This window comes from Denticeps clupeoides, chromosome 12 (assembly GCF_900700375.1).
Source record: "Denticeps clupeoides chromosome 12, fDenClu1.1, whole genome shotgun sequence".
Lineage (NCBI taxonomy): Eukaryota > Metazoa > Chordata > Actinopteri > Clupeiformes > Denticipitidae > Denticeps > Denticeps clupeoides.
This window is the reverse complement of record NC_041718.1, coordinates 78,358-98,019: the sequence shown is the minus strand read 5'-3', so window position 1 is coordinate 98,019 and position 19,662 is coordinate 78,358. Positions and strand designations below refer to the sequence as shown.

At 39.2% G+C, this 19,662-nt stretch overlaps 2 protein-coding genes across 3 annotated transcripts in view; both read right to left on the bottom strand.

Annotated features, from left to right (window-relative positions):
* The window catches only part of LOC114800346 (E3 ubiquitin-protein ligase RNF123-like), a 93,283-nt gene extending 78,950 nt beyond the window's left edge, over positions 1-14,333 (bottom strand). Inside the window, exons 1-24 of one of the 2 annotated variants that reach the window (XM_028997577.1) lie at positions 14,202-14,333; positions 13,498-13,627; positions 13,086-13,170; positions 12,263-12,342; positions 11,598-11,695; positions 11,188-11,242; positions 10,953-11,038; positions 10,404-10,490; positions 10,174-10,241; positions 9,940-10,065; positions 9,700-9,814; positions 8,959-9,063; positions 8,078-8,203; positions 7,637-7,729; positions 7,467-7,540; positions 7,037-7,154; positions 6,319-6,418; positions 6,018-6,079; positions 5,694-5,765; positions 5,491-5,611; positions 5,001-5,102; positions 1,037-1,143; positions 533-728; positions 208-353 (exon numbers count right to left, since the gene is read on the bottom strand). In XM_028997577.1, the coding sequence (XP_028853410.1) occupies positions 208-353; positions 533-728; positions 1,037-1,143; positions 5,001-5,102; positions 5,491-5,611; positions 5,694-5,765; positions 6,018-6,079; positions 6,319-6,418; positions 7,037-7,154; positions 7,467-7,540; positions 7,637-7,729; positions 8,078-8,203; positions 8,959-9,063; positions 9,700-9,814; positions 9,940-10,065; positions 10,174-10,241; positions 10,404-10,490; positions 10,953-11,038; positions 11,188-11,242; positions 11,598-11,695; positions 12,263-12,342; positions 13,086-13,170; positions 13,498-13,579 (2,304 nt within the window). In that variant the 5' untranslated portion in view covers positions 13,580-13,627; positions 14,202-14,333. The remainder of the gene's footprint in view (positions 1-207; positions 354-532; positions 729-1,036; positions 1,144-5,000; positions 5,103-5,490; positions 5,612-5,693; positions 5,766-6,017; positions 6,080-6,318; positions 6,419-7,036; positions 7,155-7,466; positions 7,541-7,636; positions 7,730-8,077; positions 8,204-8,958; positions 9,064-9,699; positions 9,815-9,939; positions 10,066-10,173; positions 10,242-10,403; positions 10,491-10,952; positions 11,039-11,187; positions 11,243-11,597; positions 11,696-12,262; positions 12,343-13,085; positions 13,171-13,497; positions 13,628-14,201) is intronic. The other variant, XM_028997578.1, reaches the window with a different exon arrangement.
* A 16-nt stretch (positions 14,334-14,349) lies between these two features.
* LOC114800345 (telomeric repeat-binding factor 2-interacting protein 1-like) lies at positions 14,350-17,352 on the bottom strand. The gene is made up of 4 exons (XM_028997576.1): positions 17,101-17,352; positions 15,892-16,763; positions 15,668-15,789; positions 14,350-15,143 (listed from the first exon to the last, which is right to left on the bottom strand). Exons 2-4 carry the CDS (start codon positions 16,760-16,762, stop codon positions 14,580-14,582), a joined length of 1,557 nt encoding a protein of 518 aa, XP_028853409.1. The 5' UTR covers position 16,763; positions 17,101-17,352; the 3' UTR covers positions 14,350-14,579.
* Positions 17,353-19,662: the final 2,310 nt, after the last annotated feature.

Here is a 19,662-nt window from a genome sequence, read left to right as displayed (position 1 = left end):
ATTACCCTACAAATGTAGCAGGAATCCATGAGCAAAAGAAAAAAGTCTTACATGGCTTCTTAAAGTTAATAAAGGATGCAAACCAAAGAGTGCGTAGACTTGTCCGAGCATCTTCCTGGTGTCTTCACACTACTTGCCTCTCATGAAGAAGGAAAAAAAAATGGGAAGGAGGAACAGGAGAAGGAGGAAGGGCCGGTGGGTCATTACCTTTCCTAGTTGTTGATGAACACTCAAGTTGTACATCAAGACAATACCATCTAGAATCTCCAGCAAAGACTTCTCTGTAATTGGCTGATCTGGCTCCTCAAGCGGTCGTCCCAGCAACAAACCATCATTACCTGGACTTCCCTCAACTGAATGCAGAGAGAAAACAATGGCCGTTTATCAATCAGTGGAAAACAAGAGAGAGTTAATTGTATAGGTCAAGGGTTTAGTACAACAATAAAACTTAATTTCAGTGTAGTTACAGCTAGACTGACACTTTTCTACATGTTTGATGATATAATGAAAATTTAATTCAAGAGACACTAACTGTCCTGTTCTGTTCGCTGCTCCACAGCCAGCATGCGAACTTTGACCTTCTCAGGTGGGGTCAGGGGTCGACGTGGAGTCATGAGACTGACAGCAGCTGTACTAAGGAAGCGGTTGGCACGGCCGAGAGTGGGCGAACTGAGCCAGCTTGGACGGGTCAGGGCGCCACCTGTCGCCGTGGCCGAGCCAAATGGCCTCTGGGGACATAGCAGAGTTACGGACCAAAGGGTTTTAATTAATTAATTTTAGAAAATATACATCCTGTGTCAATCACTACATAGCTTTTTGTCCAGAACACACAATGAAATTAATTATTAATTAAAATATCAACAGCAAGTAAAAACAGATGTAAAGAAAGCCTCCACAGGTCTAATTCCCCTGACTTCCAGTATATTTAAGAATTGAGTGTTAAACTGTCTCATTAGAACAATTTGTGTTTTATCAAAGAAATTCTTCGCTATTGGCTCTTTAGCTCTACTAGCTGGACTGGCATCTCAAGTCTCACCAGTGCCTGCGCAGCTCCACTCTCCTCATCCTCATCAAGGTCATCCATGGATGTTGCCTGGAGCTCTGCTGGGTCAATTATGATGTTGGCCTTAAAGGCCAGGTCATCTGAAGGATCAGAAAAGGAGCAGACTGAAAGAAATGTTCTGCATTTTAAACCGTAAACAGGTCATTGTATGAGCAAGGTCGACTTCCGGGTCTTCTGGTGCATAGATGCAGCGGCTCAATGCTGCCCACTCCAGGTGCTTAGTTTTATGTGTTTACACATTTGTCTGTGCCGACCCCTCGCGGGCAGCTCTGTGGATGGTTCTCCTCAGCAGCAACCCCAAGAAGAAGTGAAAACAAAGCTGCTTTCTTATAACGGGGTGTCCCCAGAGGTCCTCCATGATTAAGTTAAATAAAATTAGAGTGTTTACAGTTTAGGGACCCAAGACTTTAATGCAGATATTCAACATACTCAAACCAGATTTTAAATCCACCATCTGATTTTGCTGGTGTAAATCAATGATTTCCCCTCACCTGGGAGAACTATGATAACACTGGTGTATCCCCAGCATGTTGGTGTGCAGAGTACCACACTGCTATAGTTACAAAGAAAGTTTTTTTTGTTTGTTTAATTAGTGTTTAAAATTTGCACTATAGATAGAATTTAAGAGGTCAGAAGGTCATAGCTGGGAGCAGATCCTTCTCCTATAGAGCTCCGCAGTTGTGGAACAGCTTGCCTGTCAGTGTCCGGGACTCAGACACAGTCTCAGTGTTTAAATCCAATCTCAAAACCTATCTGTTTTCTCTGGCTTTTTGCTAAAGTCCTAGACCCTCATTTCACTTCATTTTGACACAGTGTCAATTATAAAGTCCAGTTTATCACAGAGTCCCCCTGTTAGACACAGACAAAGTTAAATTCACCCTAGTTAGGCTGTCCTAGTTAGGGTAGCGGGCCACTGTAGCACCAATATACCACTATAACCACATATTTCAGTATCGGTCGTACAGTGCAACCGTCTGCCGTTGCTTCTGTTTTTCTCCGAGACACGGAATCAAGCACCCAGACTACTGGCAGACCCCAGTGAAGAGAACAGCAAATAAATCCTGGTTCCTGACAACTGCTTAACAAGGACATACCATGAAACAACCAGAGGGTCACCACAGCCACCACCACCGTTACAACTACAGCTATAGGGATCTTCAAATGGACCAGTAACATCATTATGGACATTACGTAATCTAGACCATGATACTGACTACATCCTGGACTTCTCCAACCCTACAACTGTAGGACTTATTATTATATCATCCCCAACCCTGCACTGACACCATTTGCAGGCTCACTCTACCCTGGAAGGGGGTCCCTCTCTGTATCACTCCTTCCCAAGGTTTCTTCTAGTGCTGCACGAATAATCTAATCGCAATCGTAATCGCGATTTCAGTCTGTGCGATTACATGAATGCAAAAAGCTGCGATTTAAATTATTAGTACATGGATTGGATCGGATATGTTGCCGATCCATTTTCTCATTCTCTCAAAGTTTGCGAGCTGACTGAAGTCTCACATCTCACGTCTCACATCTCAGTCGGATGTGACGTGTTTGTTCACATGACTTTCGATTCGAAGACATATGGTACATCAACGTCGCCGCCATATTGCGATAGGCTCTGCTGTGGCGTGACGCATATACATGTCTATGGAGAGAAGTGCATAAAAATGCCTCACTCTTGTGCTGCTTGGGGCTGTACAAACCGCTGTACGCTCCAAAGCAGATCCCGGCAGATTACATTTCATAGGTAAGGCTGGACAATTGTTTTGAATATATTTGGCCATTATAAAATCCCATTTTATAAGTCTTAACCTTAGCTAAGCTAGGCTAAGCTAGCGAAGCTATGCATTCCTGTGTTCAAGTCAGCCTCCAAACAACGTTTTGGCTAAACATAGGCATTAACTATTTAGACTGTTCTTAGCTGTTTAGTTAACTTTTCTCAAACTTTGAAGGTTTCCTAAAGAAATTCACCTCAGTTTACAAATCTTAACAGTAATGTAAAAGAGTTTTTGTGATTATTTAATTTTGTAGAATATTGTATTTTGAAAGCACTGGGCATTTCAAGTTGTTATAAGTAGTTTCTATGTTTCACTTTGAAATTAAACATTTCACTATTAGTATGCGACTTTTCATTGATGTACAAGCAAGTGTCCCTTATCACATTGCAATCGCATATCGCAATTTTGATCTCAATAATCGCAATATGTCTTTTTCCCCAAATCGTGCAGCCCTAGTTTCTTCCTTTCTTTTTTTCTCTCTCCTACAGTTTTTTTTTGTGTGGAGTTTTTCCTTGTGTGCAGAAGGGTCAAGTGTGGGGGGTGTCAACTGTAGGGCCTGTCAAAGCCCATTGAGACATACTGTATGTGATTTTGGGCTATATAAGAAATAAATGTTGTTGTTGTTGTTGTTGTTGTCTGCCAAATGCCGTAAATGTAAATGTAAATGTTATCTTTTTTGGTCCAAGTAAATTAAGCAGGCTGAGTGGGGTTCACAAATATTTTCATTTGAGTGTACTGAGTAAGAGTTGTGTAAATGTCTCTTTTGGGGTTATTTCACTTACACTGAAAATCACCCCAGAATCCTCTGACACTCCTGTGTAAAATGTTCGCTTCAATGCAGAGTCTGTTTAAATCTGATCTTCTTTGGTAAGTCTTATATATCCTGTCTTCTTTGAGATCATGCGCAGGTGAGAAGAGATGGCACCAGGAGGCAGGATGTACACAGTATTAAGTGGATGTGTGCCCTATTTTATTCACATTTCGTTATTCACATTTTCATTTATCAAATGGTAAAGTGAAGCCAGTGGAGATTCGGACTTCACCATTAACAGTTACTTTCAGTGACTACAGTCAGTCAGAATGCACGTATAAAAAGTATTTGGCACTTTATCAATCATCAGGAATCACCGGCATACACTGATACACTTTAAAACAGAGTGCACCCCAGTTTACTCATTCAAAGAAAAGATGACATCTTTCCTAACAAGAATAGCAGAAGAGTGCAGGAAGAAAACAGAGAAAAACACTATAATATGACCTGTTTCATCTCTCTGTGGCTCAAATCCTGAGCCTGTCATACTGGTGTTTTTCACAGCTGCCACCTACAGAGATTAACAAACCCTCTGATCACCTGATAAGTGTCCCTGCTGCTTCATTACCAGGTCCTCAGTAACTCAACTCTCCCTGTAACATGTTCATGTAAAATGCTATAAAAAAAGTGAAAATTGCAGTCATGCTTGTGCATGATAATGGAACCATTTTTATAAAACCACTTAATCATGTCACACTGAAATCTGCTTCTTTGCATATCCATGTGGCTGATGAGGTCAAATGATAAGGCCTGCAGCCAGTACAGTAATTCAGAAAAAAAAAAAAAAAAAATTGACAAAAACATTTATTGACAAAACATTTATTTACTATATGCAACTAATGTTATATTAAATTATAGCTTTGTCTTATAACATCTATAATATAGTCACAATTGTCAGAACCATACTGTAAAAACTTAATTTTTTAATTAAATTTAATTACTGAACAAAGACCTATACAGTGGAAAATCTCACATCTCACAATAACACTCCAAGACAGAGGGATCTGAAGGTAGGCAGAAGCATGGAATGTATTACTGTTTATTTAAATGTATTATCCTTGTTTTATTTATGAGTGTGTGTGTTTTTAAGTGTATATTTCTAGATTGTATTTAATAATATATTAAATAATATATTTTTTGTAATCTAAATCTATAATCTAATTGATTTTTATTTAAAAACATATGTAGTCTACTTGACCCCTCAGGGTTACATTTGACTGCATGTTATGCATGTATAACTGAGCAACTGACAACTGAATTGAATTTTTGAAACAGACTAAAACATGACTCTTCCTAGAGGTGACCAGCACCATAAGCACACAGCAGACGATGAAGTCCAAACCTTTTAGCGTTTTCTTCAAGTGAGAGAGGAGACCCCCCAATCGTTGAAGGTCAAAATAATCCACTTTCCCATTATAGAACAGCTGAGGGGGCACATAGGCCTCTGCAAAGACAAAGAAGAAAAGCATTAGAAATAAGACCCACACTGCGTATGAACAGTACAACAACAAAAAAAAGCACATGGATTGAACAAAGAAAACCTAAACAGCACGGCTTTCAAATATTATTAGATATCTAGCGATTGAGGAAATCTTCTAGGGCCAAGCCTTAGTGAAAACAAAGGGCCTGGTTTCTAAGGCACTATAATAGACGTAGCATATGGGGAGTTTTCACTGATGTAAAATCATGTGTGTCTTCAAGGATTTACAGAAACAGCTACACAAAAGAAAAGACTGCTTGCAATTTATTGATATTGTGGAGAGGAGAAACTAAGTGCCCATATGGCCAGTGCATAGCAGTACTGTCCATCTGAGCATTATGCAAATACATACCCTCACTGTTAACATAGTCTGGAATTTTCTTCTTTCCTTCATCCCAGTAACTCCTAACTGCAGTTATTAACCGGTGCAGGAAACACACCATGTACTCCGGAGGACACAGCACCGTGGGATTCTAGGAAAGAGATGGCTGAGGTTCAGCACACTGAACCTCAGGAACTGCTAGACACTTTTTTGCAGGTATGCTAGACACTTACTGCTCTGTTACTTGCATTCTCCTGCAGAAACTTTCGGAATTTGTTTAAAAAAATGTAACGGGAAGCTTCTCCCTTGATACAAAAAAAAAAATACAGATAACATTAAAAGAAACTATGGATGGTCTTGTCCATAAAATAACTATAAAACATTTTTCTCTAAATATGCTATATAAAAATGTTTAGCAATGTCTTGACCAAAAAAAAATCAAGTGCTCTCTTGTTATTTTTGTTAATGCATTGTGTTACATGAATCTTTCAAATAATCAGTATTTATAGAGTTGACAACATCTGGCATTTAGGTAAAAATGAAAACCATAGACGTACAGTTCCTTTGTCCTTGCTGTTCAGCATCAGTCTCAGTATCTGAATCTGCAGTTCTTCCACCACTAGAATGACATTCACACAGGTAATCAGTGTAGCCACTTGCTAAATACCAGAGCTAGGTTCCTCTGTGATATGTAACAGATATGTCTGAATATGTGTCTGAAATGACATTAGTGTGGCTAGTGCATGCTGACTGCTGTCTGAATAAAATCTGACCAGGAGCATGTGTGTATCCTAAAGAACAACAGCACTCATGCACTCACTTCCTCAATCCCACACCCTCTCAGAATTCATTTCTAACCCTCTATTCTTTTTTTGAGCCTCTGGCAGCCACGTTCATATGCTCTCCTCCTCAAGCGCTCATCTGCACTCTCTTCTCTCGTGTTCCGCTCATCTTTCCCCTGAACAAAGAGAGAAGAACCAAGAAAGAGCAGTGCCATCTGTAAGTGCCACAGGAGAGTCCAACAAAAAATTAAACATTTGTATTCAATTAATTAATTGGTTGGTTTAAAATCAATATTGAGAACAAATAGCATCATATAGAATGTAGATCTACAGTCATTAATTTCACTTGCTGGATGAAAGCCCAAGTTTACATAATGGATATGGTCTGTACACATTCAAAAAGAATTCTCGGCTCAGAAGATCTAGTTTGTTTCAGCAGAAATTTGTCAGAATATCTTGCAACATGGAGTAAAACACAATGAAAATGAATGCATTAATAAATATTGTGTGAATACCTTCATACATTAGAGGTTTAACATCATTACCTTACAAGGCTCAAATAGAAGTGCCACCTATTTGCACTTGCAAGCCATAACAATATTGATAAAATGAATTACATGGAAATTCATTAGAAACTTCATTAATCTCCACTATCTTTAACAATGCATAGAAAATGTACGACATTTGATGTACAGGACTGCAATACATTAAATCAAGAAAATTACTATGCTGCTGCCTTGAATACAAACCAGTGATTTTCTTGCCAATTGGAAACACATCATCAGTGCACTTACCTCTTTGTCAAACTGTGTAGGCCACCATGTGGTAGGGATGAGCTCTTCCAGACCAGCCTCCTTCACTCTCAGCGGCGTTTTAATATAGAAGAACACAACGGAGCGTAGCACATCAAATGTGACATAGCTAAGGACTAACAGATTAGATCATAATTAAAAAAAAAAGTTTATCTGTATCATGAAGAATTGAAACTAACTACACACCCAGCCCATTACAGGTAAATCAGAATCAACTGGTATAGTGAAGCCAGTGGAGATTTAGACTTTCGGAAATATTCGGACAGTGGGGATTTACTTTCGGTGACTACAATCAGTCAGAATGCTCTTATAAAAATATTTGTCACTTTATCAATCATCTGGAATTAAACTGCTTCCTTCCATAGATCACAAGGAGAAGCCAGATATTGTAAATTAAACTGATAAAGGATATAGTACATTATTGAGAAGGTATTTCCGAGACTTCTCATGATGTAAAATGGCTGTAGTCAAACGCAGGTAGTGAATCTGAAAGAATCATGAGAATGAATGAATGAATGAAAGATTTTGTACAAGTGCGCACAGTGACATACTGACAGCATATGCCTATTCCTAGCCTCTTACCTGGAACCCAAGGTCTGGTATGATGGGAGAGAAGCGATATGCCCTTAGAAGAGACATCATCAGCTGTTTCAGGCACTCACTAACCTCATAGTCCTGAAGGGCACAGTCGGTAAAACCATGTCATGAAGATAGAAAATGGCAAAATAACAATGCCCTTTCAGCTTTTTAAAATCCACGTCATATACAATTTTATATAGTCACTTCATTTTACTTCCCTTGATATAGAAAAAATAAAGTATTTTTCTTTGACTTGTCTAATTGAGAGTATTCACAATTGTTTCCACAATTTGTGCCAATATGGAATTAATTTGTAGTTCTCCTCAAATTCAAATTCTTGCATATTGATTTGATCATATTGATGGCAAACCTTTTTATGATGGGTGTGCAATGTTTTTTCTTAAAAGTCCTTACTCATAACATATAACACAATGATGCAGATACCTCCATAAGCAGCCAGAAGAGATCCAGGAGCTGCTGGATCAGGGGATGCTCATCCACTGAACCGCCACCCTCCAAAATTCCCAAAAGGAAATTCATCAAAACATCTTCCACCAGGTAAACTTTACACTGTAAACACAGAGATTTGCAGACAAGCCTGTCAATCAAAATCCCAAGTTAGGGTAATTAATTTATGCTTGACAATCTTATTAGGGTTGTCAGAAGTAACACATCAACCACTGCAATAAAGTGTAAATATTTAATGCATTAAAGTAAATTAACATCTTCTGCGTTTTGTTTACCATACACTCACAAGAGTGTACAGTAATGACAGTTGTGGCAGTGCCAGTGCTTCACATGAATCTGCATGAACCTGAATGCCTGAAACTTGCTCCATGCTTAAAATGTTCAACATTTTGTTCACCATTCAGTTCAGCAGAGAATGGCATCAGCCCATTCTAAATGTGAAGCGGAAAACAGGTTTTAAATATGCATTATAGCAAGTTTTGTGATTAATTTATTGTATAATTAATTAATTACATATTATTGAATTTGTATTTATAGAAGAGACATTGGCACTGGTCTCCCTATTACGTCACTCTAGAACCAGACATTGCAAGTATTCACAGTCTCCTAGTTTATAAAACAGCTGTTCGCCATCTCTTAGATCTGATGAAATCAGTCATGGTCAGGCTGATCACGGCTTCAATTGGTAAAATGACAACCCTAACAATAATGTCATTTCATACATCACCACCTAAATCAGTTTTTCTGTTTATTAAGAACATTAAATGAACTCATGAACAGGTCAACTGGGAAGAGCCCATAGATGTGATGTTCCAGACCCGATAATGAATACATGCGTTTGTATTTGATTTACTGACCATGAGGGGGGCGAAGTGGTTGAAGATGTGGACGAGAGTGACCAGGACAGTGGGCTCACCCTGTAACTGCCAGAATGAACTGCTCTTCTCAATCAGCTTCTCCTCCTGTTGTACATACACACACACATACATACTGACACACTAGGTCCAAAGACCAGCCGGCATACAAGTCTGTAGTGTGGCAGACAATACTGTTACCATGAAGAGGTTAGGTAAAAGATTCCTGTAAAAAAAAAATAACATCCACATGTAGGCACACTGTCCACATGGTCTAAACAGAAAAGATTACTCCAGGTCTGTTGTTTATGTTCCCATTGCAGGAGATTACTATGGTTTTCAGTGGTCAGCATGAACACTTCGGTTTACAGCCTCATTCACAGCAGTCTGTGCCGTAGACCTTGCTCTATGTGAGCCTCAGTCCTTCATGACATTCATAATCCCATATATGCCATGTAACTTGCTGTTTTGGAGATGCTCAGGCTCAATCATCAAACTTTCAACATTAACTAGCAGAACTTTCATGCTAATATCTCCACCCATGTGACACATGTGACAATGTAACCACATAATCAATGTTACTTGTCAGGGATTTGAATGATGTGGCTGATCACTGTTTAAAGGTATGTGCATGGTACAGGTATGTCAGTATATTTAAAAGGTTGGTGAGATCTGTAACTGCAAAGAGGAACTCATGAATATCTGCACATGTACACTCATATTGTACCAGCCAGACAAACATACCTGTGAGTCGATGGCAGTGCACAACACATTCTTGATGTAGCCAAGCAGTTTGTTAGCTTTTGTGAGGTCAGCAGTGGGTGGGGTCTGTAGGGGCAGGTAGCCATCCACAGGATACGTGGGGACAAGAGCGGTTAAGGAATCAATGGCCAATCAAAAAACTGACAGAGGCCCAAGAGCTTTCATTTAATTAATCAGTCAAGGAACAAAACCAGATACTAACAGCTAATAAGAGGAGGATATCTGAGCGGGCGGCTTCCAAAGTTAAATGCAACAGACTCTTTGAAAGAGAGGCTGATGGCAGGAAAGAACGCAATGCCCGGACCCATTTTTATGTTGCTGAAGGCTGTGCCAAGAGACTGACCATTTCTGGAACACAATTTGAATAGCAACAAATGCAACAAGGATGATACTTGAACAAAAAGATTTTTAATGTTAAATGATAGCTCAGTTCTCATTAGAAACTGGATTACTTACAAACAAAATGTTATTGTGCCTTCATCCAGGTCTATCAAACAGCTAACAATGTCTCCGGCAGCCCATGACTACAAAATAAAGAGAACAGACAGAACCACTCAGTCAAACCAAGTCCATGACCTACGTAATGTTAATCAGGATATTACCACACACTTTTGAATGTTGTGATGTCTCAGATATGATTGAAATATTCTAAATATATCTAATCATCTCAATGTACATGTTCAGACCTTGCCATAGTTAGTGGTTGTCACATTCCATTTGCGCACTCTGTTGCCATCATATGCGTAAGAGTCTGGAGTGTCACCTACTCCCTCCTGGAGGCACAAGATTTTGAGGAATTCAGAAGATAAAGAATGTAAAGAAGTGCATAAGAGAGGGTGCTATACTGTGTGATACTGGCACTGCAGTGCTATAGACCAAGGAACCAATGCTGATGTTCAGAAACTATTGTTGTTTAGCAACACGGGTTACCCCTGAATGCTCTGAGCAAAAGCCCTTACTGAGAAATAAATCATTTTAGCTTTTCCTAAAGAACATTACTGAGCAATAGCCATTCACATGATGTGGAGACCATATTATGGTAAAATTATATTTAAAGAGAGGAGGAGTGGTACAGTCATGGTATTTTTTCAATCCCTGGAGTCCAGATTGGAGTAATAATATTAATTCGAAGGAGATTTAGCAGCATTGCTTGGCCTTTTACAGTACATATAGCTGCTGATTGAAATGCTGCTTTAGTGATAGAACAGCTGCAGTACAAGGGCAATGTATTTTACCTCCTGATTGAATCGGCAGTTGAGTGTGCACCAGCCAATCTGCATCAGACCCTGAGATGAGATGAGCACCTCATACACCCACTTTCCTGCAAGCATTCACAAAAAAAGTTTATTACATAAACCTGCACAAAGTAACTTTTTAACCTGACTGAATTATCCACCATACATATCATATATTATTATTATATATACATATTTCATAAACAAAATATTGTTGATTGCATTTTACTTTTACCTTTGAATACACATGTAGTAGCTCTAATGGAGCTGAAATTGCTGTGACCAATGACCTGTTAAGATAAAGAGAAAACCTCAGTTCACAAACTGTCATAGTCTTCTTTTAGTGAGTGTTTTTCTCTAAACAGAACATAGAAAACAGAAAAAAAGCATATAATTAAAATACCAGCATAAATACCTTTTAATGTGCACTAACAAATATTATTTAAATGCTATATCTTTTAGTAATAGTCCAATGAAAATATGTCGTGTTCTTTCAATTTCTCATAGGTATTCAGAACGCAACCTCAGCAGCAAATGATCAGTGGTGGAACTGAACAGTAGCTGCAGATAACAGTGTAGCTGGGATTTATAAACTAAAGAGAGAACTAAAAGACCAGGTCACATTGTACCACCCTCTGCTCCTACCCCCAATAGGTCATCATCCACAAAGAGGAGGCCCTCAAACCCACTGGTGTGATCTAAAACAACTGTGGACGGACCAAGGCGTCCATCAGCTGACTGATCTGCAGAGAAAAAAAACAAGAATCAGAATAAGAACATAAATCAGAATGAACCAGCCCTGAAGCGTAATGGCTGTGGAGATACTGCATAGATCATGGATATGGACCTATATATAGACTATAAAACTATGCAATTATGATGCCCCAAAGTAAAAAAACCCAGTTTTATTTAGTACAGTACATTTAATCCTGAGGTCTCCACCTATCATTCATTAAGAAACCAAAAGGACAGTTAATATCCAATGGCAATAATACAACTTCTGTCTTTTCACAAGTTTTAGTTGTACAGCTAAAATGAGGGTTGAAGCCAAATGAGAAAGGATGGTATAAGGACTAAAAGAAAGCAATCTGTTGTGGAGGAAAGGTGTCAGACTAAAGGGCTTATATGACAAATCTGCAAAAGCACCTGCAGTCAATCATACGAACAATGGGGCAAATATGGAAATATAAACTGCAGCCGAAGCTGTAATCACTCCGGAATGAATTTACAAATAAACAAGTATTGCACAAATTGTACTAGCTGTTCTTTTGTGTGAGTTACTATGTGTCTGTGTGTAAGAAACAGTGCACCTTGATTGTCATCTGGTATCTCTCCCTCTGACAGCAAACATTCCAGGTGGGTGGGCAGGTCCTGAAATGTCAATGTTTTTCTGAGGATGAGAAAATTGGACAATTAATCATTATAAGCCTTAAAAACAACTAATTGGTTTAATAACCAATTTATTTATTCATGTGTATGTATGTATGTTTTAGTTTAGATATTTTTAGACTGTCCAGTTGGACTAAATCAACTGACTGAAATTTGGTACGGCAAATTTTACATTCTTGGAAACATGATATCAGGAATGTTTTGAAGGAATTTCTAAAGATGTGGCACACATGTTCAGTCGGATGATCTAGATTAGGTGATGAAAGGTCAAGCTCAAGAGTAAATTTATTTGTACTGGATGAACACAAAAATCTCTGGTATAACTCAACCCTACGTCTAAAACTAAATGTAGATATTAATAGTGCCACCCAACCACACTTGCATACCATCTACCCTGTAGACAGGCTCTATGTATGGATAAGCCAGGAAACCTGACCAGCACAGAGCTCAGGAAGCCACTGGTCTACTTGTCACCACAACAGACCTGCCACCCTATGTAACATGAGAAATTTGTTGTGAATATTTGTAAATATCAATTGTCCTGGAGGTGGTTTTGGAACCTGGTGTTTTAAACCTGTTGCTGGTCTACTGTAGCCATGTTGTCCTCTTTTTCTGCCACAACATTTTAGGACCACTTATTTCACTAGACTGTACCTGCCATGTTGCCCCCTGTTTGCACCAGTAAGAATGTGTTCTGTGTGCCTTAATTCTAAGTGTGTTAGGATCCTGTCATCATAGATGTACCTGTGGGATGCTGGTGTCGGGACGAGTTTATTAGAAGGGAATACATGGTGCAAATAATCACTTAGCAGCTTCTCATTGACGATTCCTGTCAAAAGAAAAAGATGCTGTGTTCACAATCTCCAGCCAGCCTCATTTGCTCATCTAAACTTAATCAAGTGGTAATCACAGGACCACTTAGGAAGAAACAAATATTGTGAAAATATTACTAAATAAATCTTAATTCACAACATATCCTACTGGTCCCTGGTTTTATGAGCCTAGTTAAAATAATCCATATATAATTAGCATATTGTGTTTGTGAAATTAAGTAGTCCATCACCTGTTTAGGAAAACATGAAGCAATACTTCTTACACAGTTCCATCTAATGAAGACCGCTGAGTTTCAGCATTTCAGCATTTTGCCTGCACTCACCTGTGGCCTTGGGTTTGTCCATGTCTGAGGCCAGGTGATAGTTTCGGCGGGTCAGGGCAGTGCCGCCCCCCTTGGAGCTCATGCTGCCTCCTGCGTGTCAGGCACACCTCTGACAGTAAAACGTGACAGTCTAAGTAAGCAGGAAAAAATGAGCTTTCAGCAGGAGTCCAAGGATAAAAACTTCGGGCACATTTCCCACCTGAACCAGTGACCTGTCTGTCATCAAAGAACAAACTACGCAAAATGCCTACAGTCGCTTTCCATGTTGTTTCAGATATAAAATTTGCTGTTACACCCATAGCCCCGTGTTTATTATTACGTCATATATAACTAATCCAGTTTATTAGTGACAGTTGTGTTTACATAAGTACGGGAATTTTTTTCGGCGACAGCTGAATTTCACCCCGACGTTGTTTCTGCTTGGCGGCATGAAGCAGTACCTCCTCACGCCGCTCAGGAGAAGCAGCTAATAAAACATGCTAAAGCTAACCGCCAGACCGCTCCGCTGTCGCCGGCCGTAACGCTGCAATTTGAGAGGGTTAGCCCCGACTCTGCGAGACCGCTCTGTTCCATGACACTGACAGCCATTAGAGCGCCGCTCGCCCCCGTTTCACTTGCAGCTCACGACAGGCGGAGACCCGTTGAAATGGGGTCTCCGCCGAAACGACTGTACAGGAGCACGAAATAAACTTTAAAACACGCACCTCCTTTGCGCAAAAGACCCTTCAGTAATTTGTCAACAGCACCTCTCTTCTTCATGAGCGTTCCCAGCAACGGCGAGCCGCGTGGTCCAAAAAATGCCCGAGTTACGGAAACGCGATTTCAGGTTGAATTCAATAAACAGAACAAACCACAGGTACGCTTTTATTTAAAACAGTAGTATTAAACGGGGTATAGTCTTTAGCTTAGGCAAATATATGTATTTTTGCATATCATACATTCTGATTTTCAATTTATTTATTACATTTCTAGAGATGAGGGGAAATACATTCACATCACACATTTGGATAAAAATATAAAGAATGTTGAAAACGGTCTATAAAATGCAAGTTTCCTTTTTTTGGTTAATTTTGACTATGTTATCACAGTATCTGAAGGAAAGCCATCCTATCAGACACTCCAGCCTCTCCATATATCTGCCGCAGCTTTGATATGGAGTGATGGTCGCCTGACAACAGGAGCTCATCATCACTGCAAGTCCACAGAGGCCCTGAATTATGTCCCTCAAGCAAGCAACGCAAAGCTAACGTAACATCACCACTCGTCTTCAGGAGTACCTTGGTCACCTCCTCCAGGCTCTGATTTGACTCCCTCATTAAATCCAATATCAGACACTCTCCCTCCTTCTCCAAAGTTTCCTGAGACACACACTCTTCTTCTGTTGATGGACTGTTGTCTTCCTGTGACTCGTTGTCAAAGAGGAAAAGGTGAGCCTTGGAGGTGACAGGGGTGGCATTGCTAGGCCCAGGTTGCTGATTGTCCTCAGCCCTCAGGTCATGGCCAATACACTGTGGTTCCAGGCTCCTCCGCTGTGGACTGGAACCATTCTGTGCCAGCACCTCAGTGCCACTCTCAGTGTCCACCTCGTGGTGTGAGGGAGTGGAGGAGATGCTCTGACACTGATCTTCTTCGTGCTCCTCATCTGGCTAAAGTAGAAAGAAAGTAAAGATCAGGAAGCAACATTGGTACTGTACTGCAAGTCACATTACATATACATAATCAAAACACATTTTGCTGTCCTTTGGTCAAGTGGTCAAAGGTCACCTATCATTAAAATGTCACTTTTTTATATTATTTAACATTAAGATTAATATTATTTAACATTGTGGTTTGTGAATGGTCTTGATGTGGTCAGATACTGTATTAGGGAACCACTAATAACTATATAAAAGCAAAAAAATCTTGTCAGGGGACCTTTAAAATAAAAAGGCCAAATCATTCTGATTCCATTGGACATTTTATTACATCATGCATGTGAAACTAACTGTAATAGTTCAAAATGTCATCAAGAATAACCCCTTTATTGATTTAACACACAACTAGTTGTTTATGACTACAAATCACCTTTATTTTTTTTTTTAATATCATGTTACTTTTTAAATCCAGAAATACTCAAATATAGGTGCAAAAAAACTATGCGTATTTTAAACTATAGGCAATTTTTCCATACCCACTGTGAATCTTCAAATTCTTTGGCTGCTCGCTCAAGAATGCCCATCTTAATGTGCACAGGTGTGGAGGTCCTTCCTGCCGGTAAGTGATCCACTCTGAGGGCGACCTGATCACCTGTCTCTGCAAATTTAAATAGATTTGAATACATGCTACTGATGTTAATGAATACTATGCAGAAACTTTTTTCTAAATATATTGGTTTATATATGAAGAATGTCTGACCAATCTCTGGGCTGTCTGACACAGTGTCCACTCTTGCTCTTTTATTAGATGAAGGTTCTTTCTCTGCCAGAACTGACGGGTTAGGCTCCTGTTGTGGTCCTACACCAGGTTGAGGTATCTCTGGTATCTCAGGAGGTAGGTCCTGCTCTGGTGCATCTGAAATGCGATGTGGAGGAAGAACACATCTCTCTTCTAAGACTGAAACTGAGGCAACCTGCAGCCTTGTCAATTCTTCAGACTCCTGATTCCTCAATTCTGATAAACCCTGCTCTGGGTGTTTTTGTGACTCTAAAACAATATCGGTCATCTTGTGCTGAACAGCCTTTGAGGAAGACTTCTGTCCTAGTTCAAAATTTAACCGACCGACCCTGCGCCTGTGTTTGAGGTGTTTGAGGTAGTGATCCCTCATAGACTGCCAGCTGTGTCCAGTGACACCGGCCTTCTCCATATCTTGCCAAATACAGTTGCCATGCACATCCTTCTGATGCTTCGACACAAAATCCAAGATGGCCTGGTCCTCCTCGATGGTGTAGCCCATTCGGCCATTTCCAGCAATCCTGCGCCGAGTTGCCCGTGTTTGAATTTGCTGTGTGGTGCTCAGTCTGTACTTCACCTCATCAAGTCGCCTGTTTTTCTCCACACAGTCCCAGATGTATTTGGTAGAGACGTAAATCTGCCCACTGGTGTCGGTCAAGTTCTCCTGTGGATCAGCGAGCAGGATGACCCCTGCCTCCCTGGTTCGGCATAACATGCCTCCCCCAGTAGTGATCAATGAATGCAGCTGTGCCTTGGTGGCGCTTGGCCGTATGTAGAAACGCATGGGTTCCCCCTCAGAGCTCTGGAACAGGCCTGCAGATGTGACCTTAGACATCCTAGGTATAAGTGTACATTTAAAGATAATTCCATTATTATTGCTGCTAACAGATGTAAATTATTTTTTATTATTTTCCACATAACTGTTAGTAATTATGTTTAATCACAACTATCCTACGACTTCTCTTGTATGTAAAAAGAGATTGTTTTCGACATTTAAGACTGAAACATTGTAGTGTAGAGAAAACACGAAACCCCATCACATTGGGTCACGTTGTTGATGTTGGACTTCAAAAACAGAAAGTAAACAAATGGTGCATTCGCCATAAAAGCGGACTCCAAAGACGTGCATCAGTTTGGGGGTATTTAGGTGAGACATGGAGAAAAAATAAATACCTGATATCAAACTGTCCTGTTGCCGGGACGTCCACTGCATAGGAATAAGCAGAAGCGCTAAATAGCTAATCTGGCTGCTCCAGATTCACGCGCGTTTTCTGTTGTTCTTACACAGCGAGTGACAAGCCCATATAGTTGTACAGAATTCTCATTTGAAAGATGTACATCAACGCGTTTATAGTAAAAGTTTGTTTAAATTTTTTTCCCCGCTTAAAGAATTTTATGTATTCAGAGAATTTAAAAATGTTTATGGTGACAAGTTCCGGGTGACTTATGTCACTTCCGGAAAGAAGAGCAGCGACTGGTGTAACACGTATGATGGAAAACACGAAATCAGTACATTATTCACTAAAATGCTATAAAAACCTCAACATTCTGGACAATTCATTTTTATGTGTATCAGTCTGCTTATCAGATAACTACTTTGGTAGGACAGAGGTCTTAAATATAATTTTGTCATAGAAATGTTCTTTTGAGACAGTTGGATTTCCCAAACTAAAATTTTATCCAAAAATCATATAATTATCTTATTTCATACATAGACAAATATTTCATAGTCACGTGGTACAGACAGGCACAAGTGGCATGTGTGAAATGAGCACGAGCATGGCGAGACAAGAGTGAAAAAATAATGCACGACGTCCTTTGGACCTGAAGATGGCAGCACTGCAGCTGCTTATACATTTGGCTGCGTTTCAAGTGGAGTGGTGGTTGATGTCCATAGAGATAGTTGGCACTCCTCAGTGCTTTCTGTAGTTGCTGTGAAACTGCCGAAATAGGTTACAACTTCAAATCATCTTACATTGTTTTATAGTAATATATAAATAAAACAAATCAAATAATGATCTTTTTTTTAATGCTCCGGAATAATTTTTCCAACAAAGTTGGACTATATTTGTCTAGAATGATAAACATAATTGAAAAAAGAACCTTGACTTAGTACAAGAACAAAACATCTGGAAGTCAGAGCCACTGTTAGGGTGATTTCCCTTGGCTGTTCGAACAAGTCTGCAACCCTCCATGAGTGCTTTGCAGTAGGAAAATGTTTTTCAATTTGTTTGAGTGTTGCTGTGATTTGACAAAAATGCAAATAATTCATGCAGATTGGCTGAATTTGTGTTTAATTGTTGCAACTGCAACATTGCAAATTGCTGGGGGGATTGTCAAGTTACCCATTTAAATCCCATTGAAAAAACAAGGGTGTTCTTACTTTTATATTTGTCTTTGGCTTAGTTTTTGTTTAAACATATTCCACAAAGTATTTTTGTACTCTTGAGGTTAGATTTAAACATTTAGAACCTGGTAAGGACTAAATGATTTTGATTGTTATGTAATGGTGTGATCTGTGTACAAATATAGACCCACCTCTTTGTTCTTTACCTTTTTTTTGTCTGTTTAATTAAAAAGTTACATTTAATGTTCTCGTCTTTTCTGTCCCTCACCCCACCCCTCCTCAATGAGCCAATCCAGTGGACTCCTGCCGGATTGAAAGCAGATATAAGCAACACTTCTGTTCTGGATGTTTATTGCATTTTGGTAAGGTGTTAAGAAGTTATTAATTAAACTTTGAATAATGTTGCGGGAGAAATTTGCAGTGGAACCCTCCCAATGACTACATCACTTTTCATGACCACCGTTTAAAAACACTAAGTTTAGTAATTGTAGTTTTTCAGTTTAGTATTGTTCTGTAAGCCTAATTCTACAAACCTTTGTATTGTATTTATTGGATTAGGTATACTTTTATTTCACGGTGTTCTTTGTTTTTATCTTTTTATGTTCTATGTTAGCCTTGAGCTTATGCTACAGGAAAACAGCAGCTTTTTGATTTGCTTATTTGCCGATTTTTTTTTTTTTTTTTTGCACAATGCTTAGTCTTGACACCATTTGCTACAAAATTCACTACAAATGGATAGTATTTTGTTTAGCTGGTGGCCCATGGAATCAGATTTGTGCAAACAAAACCTTCCTAATATCAAACAAAAATAAAACATTGAAATGTAAAATCCATATATGACCACTAATAACTGAGGCTGCTCTGTGTGTTCTTGAAGCTGACATATCTTGCAGTGATAGTTCTGGGAAACAGAGCTGTCACACAAATACCTGCTGGCAAATGAGGTGAAGCCCCACTCACACGAGAGAATTGTGCCAAAAGTCCAACCGAATCCTCAGACAGCATAAACGTAAAGCAGGGCAGAGCGACTGAAAAGCCAGCAGTGAAACTGTAAAGACAAGCGTTTGATATTAGGAAAGTTTTGTTTAAATTTTTTTACACTAATCTGATTCCATAGTGGCCTCCATGTCCAAGGAATTTTGCTAAACTAGATTTCAGACTGGGTATTGCAAGAGAAGGGTATGTGTTCACTAATAGTAAACTGCAGATTAGCATTTTTTTTTTTTTTTTTTTTTCAGAAAATTGGCGTTTTCCTTTAATACTTAATTAATTGTTAGCATTGGCAATTCAGGTTAAATCTTTAAAATAAATCTACTAAATGTGAAATGCTTTGGTTTTATTAAAGATGTTTGTATACATACATGTTTTCCACTTTTCATTTATTTTAC

What these genes read in the sequence shown, in the direction of transcription:
- LOC114800345 (XM_028997576.1), bottom strand. Translation starts at nt 16,762, where the DNA reads ATGTCTAAGGTCACATCTGCAGGCCTGTTCCAGAGCTCTGAGGGGGAA. An exon ending in GTCAGACAGCCCAGAGATTG is followed by an intron (nt 15,790 to 15,891) that starts GTCAGACATTCT and finishes TTAAATTTGCAG; the next exon opens with AGACAGGTGATCAGGTCGCC. An exon ending in AATTTGAAGATTCACAGTGG is followed by an intron (nt 15,144 to 15,667) that starts GTATGGAAAAAT and finishes TTTCTACTTTAG; the next exon opens with CCAGATGAGGAGCACGAAGA.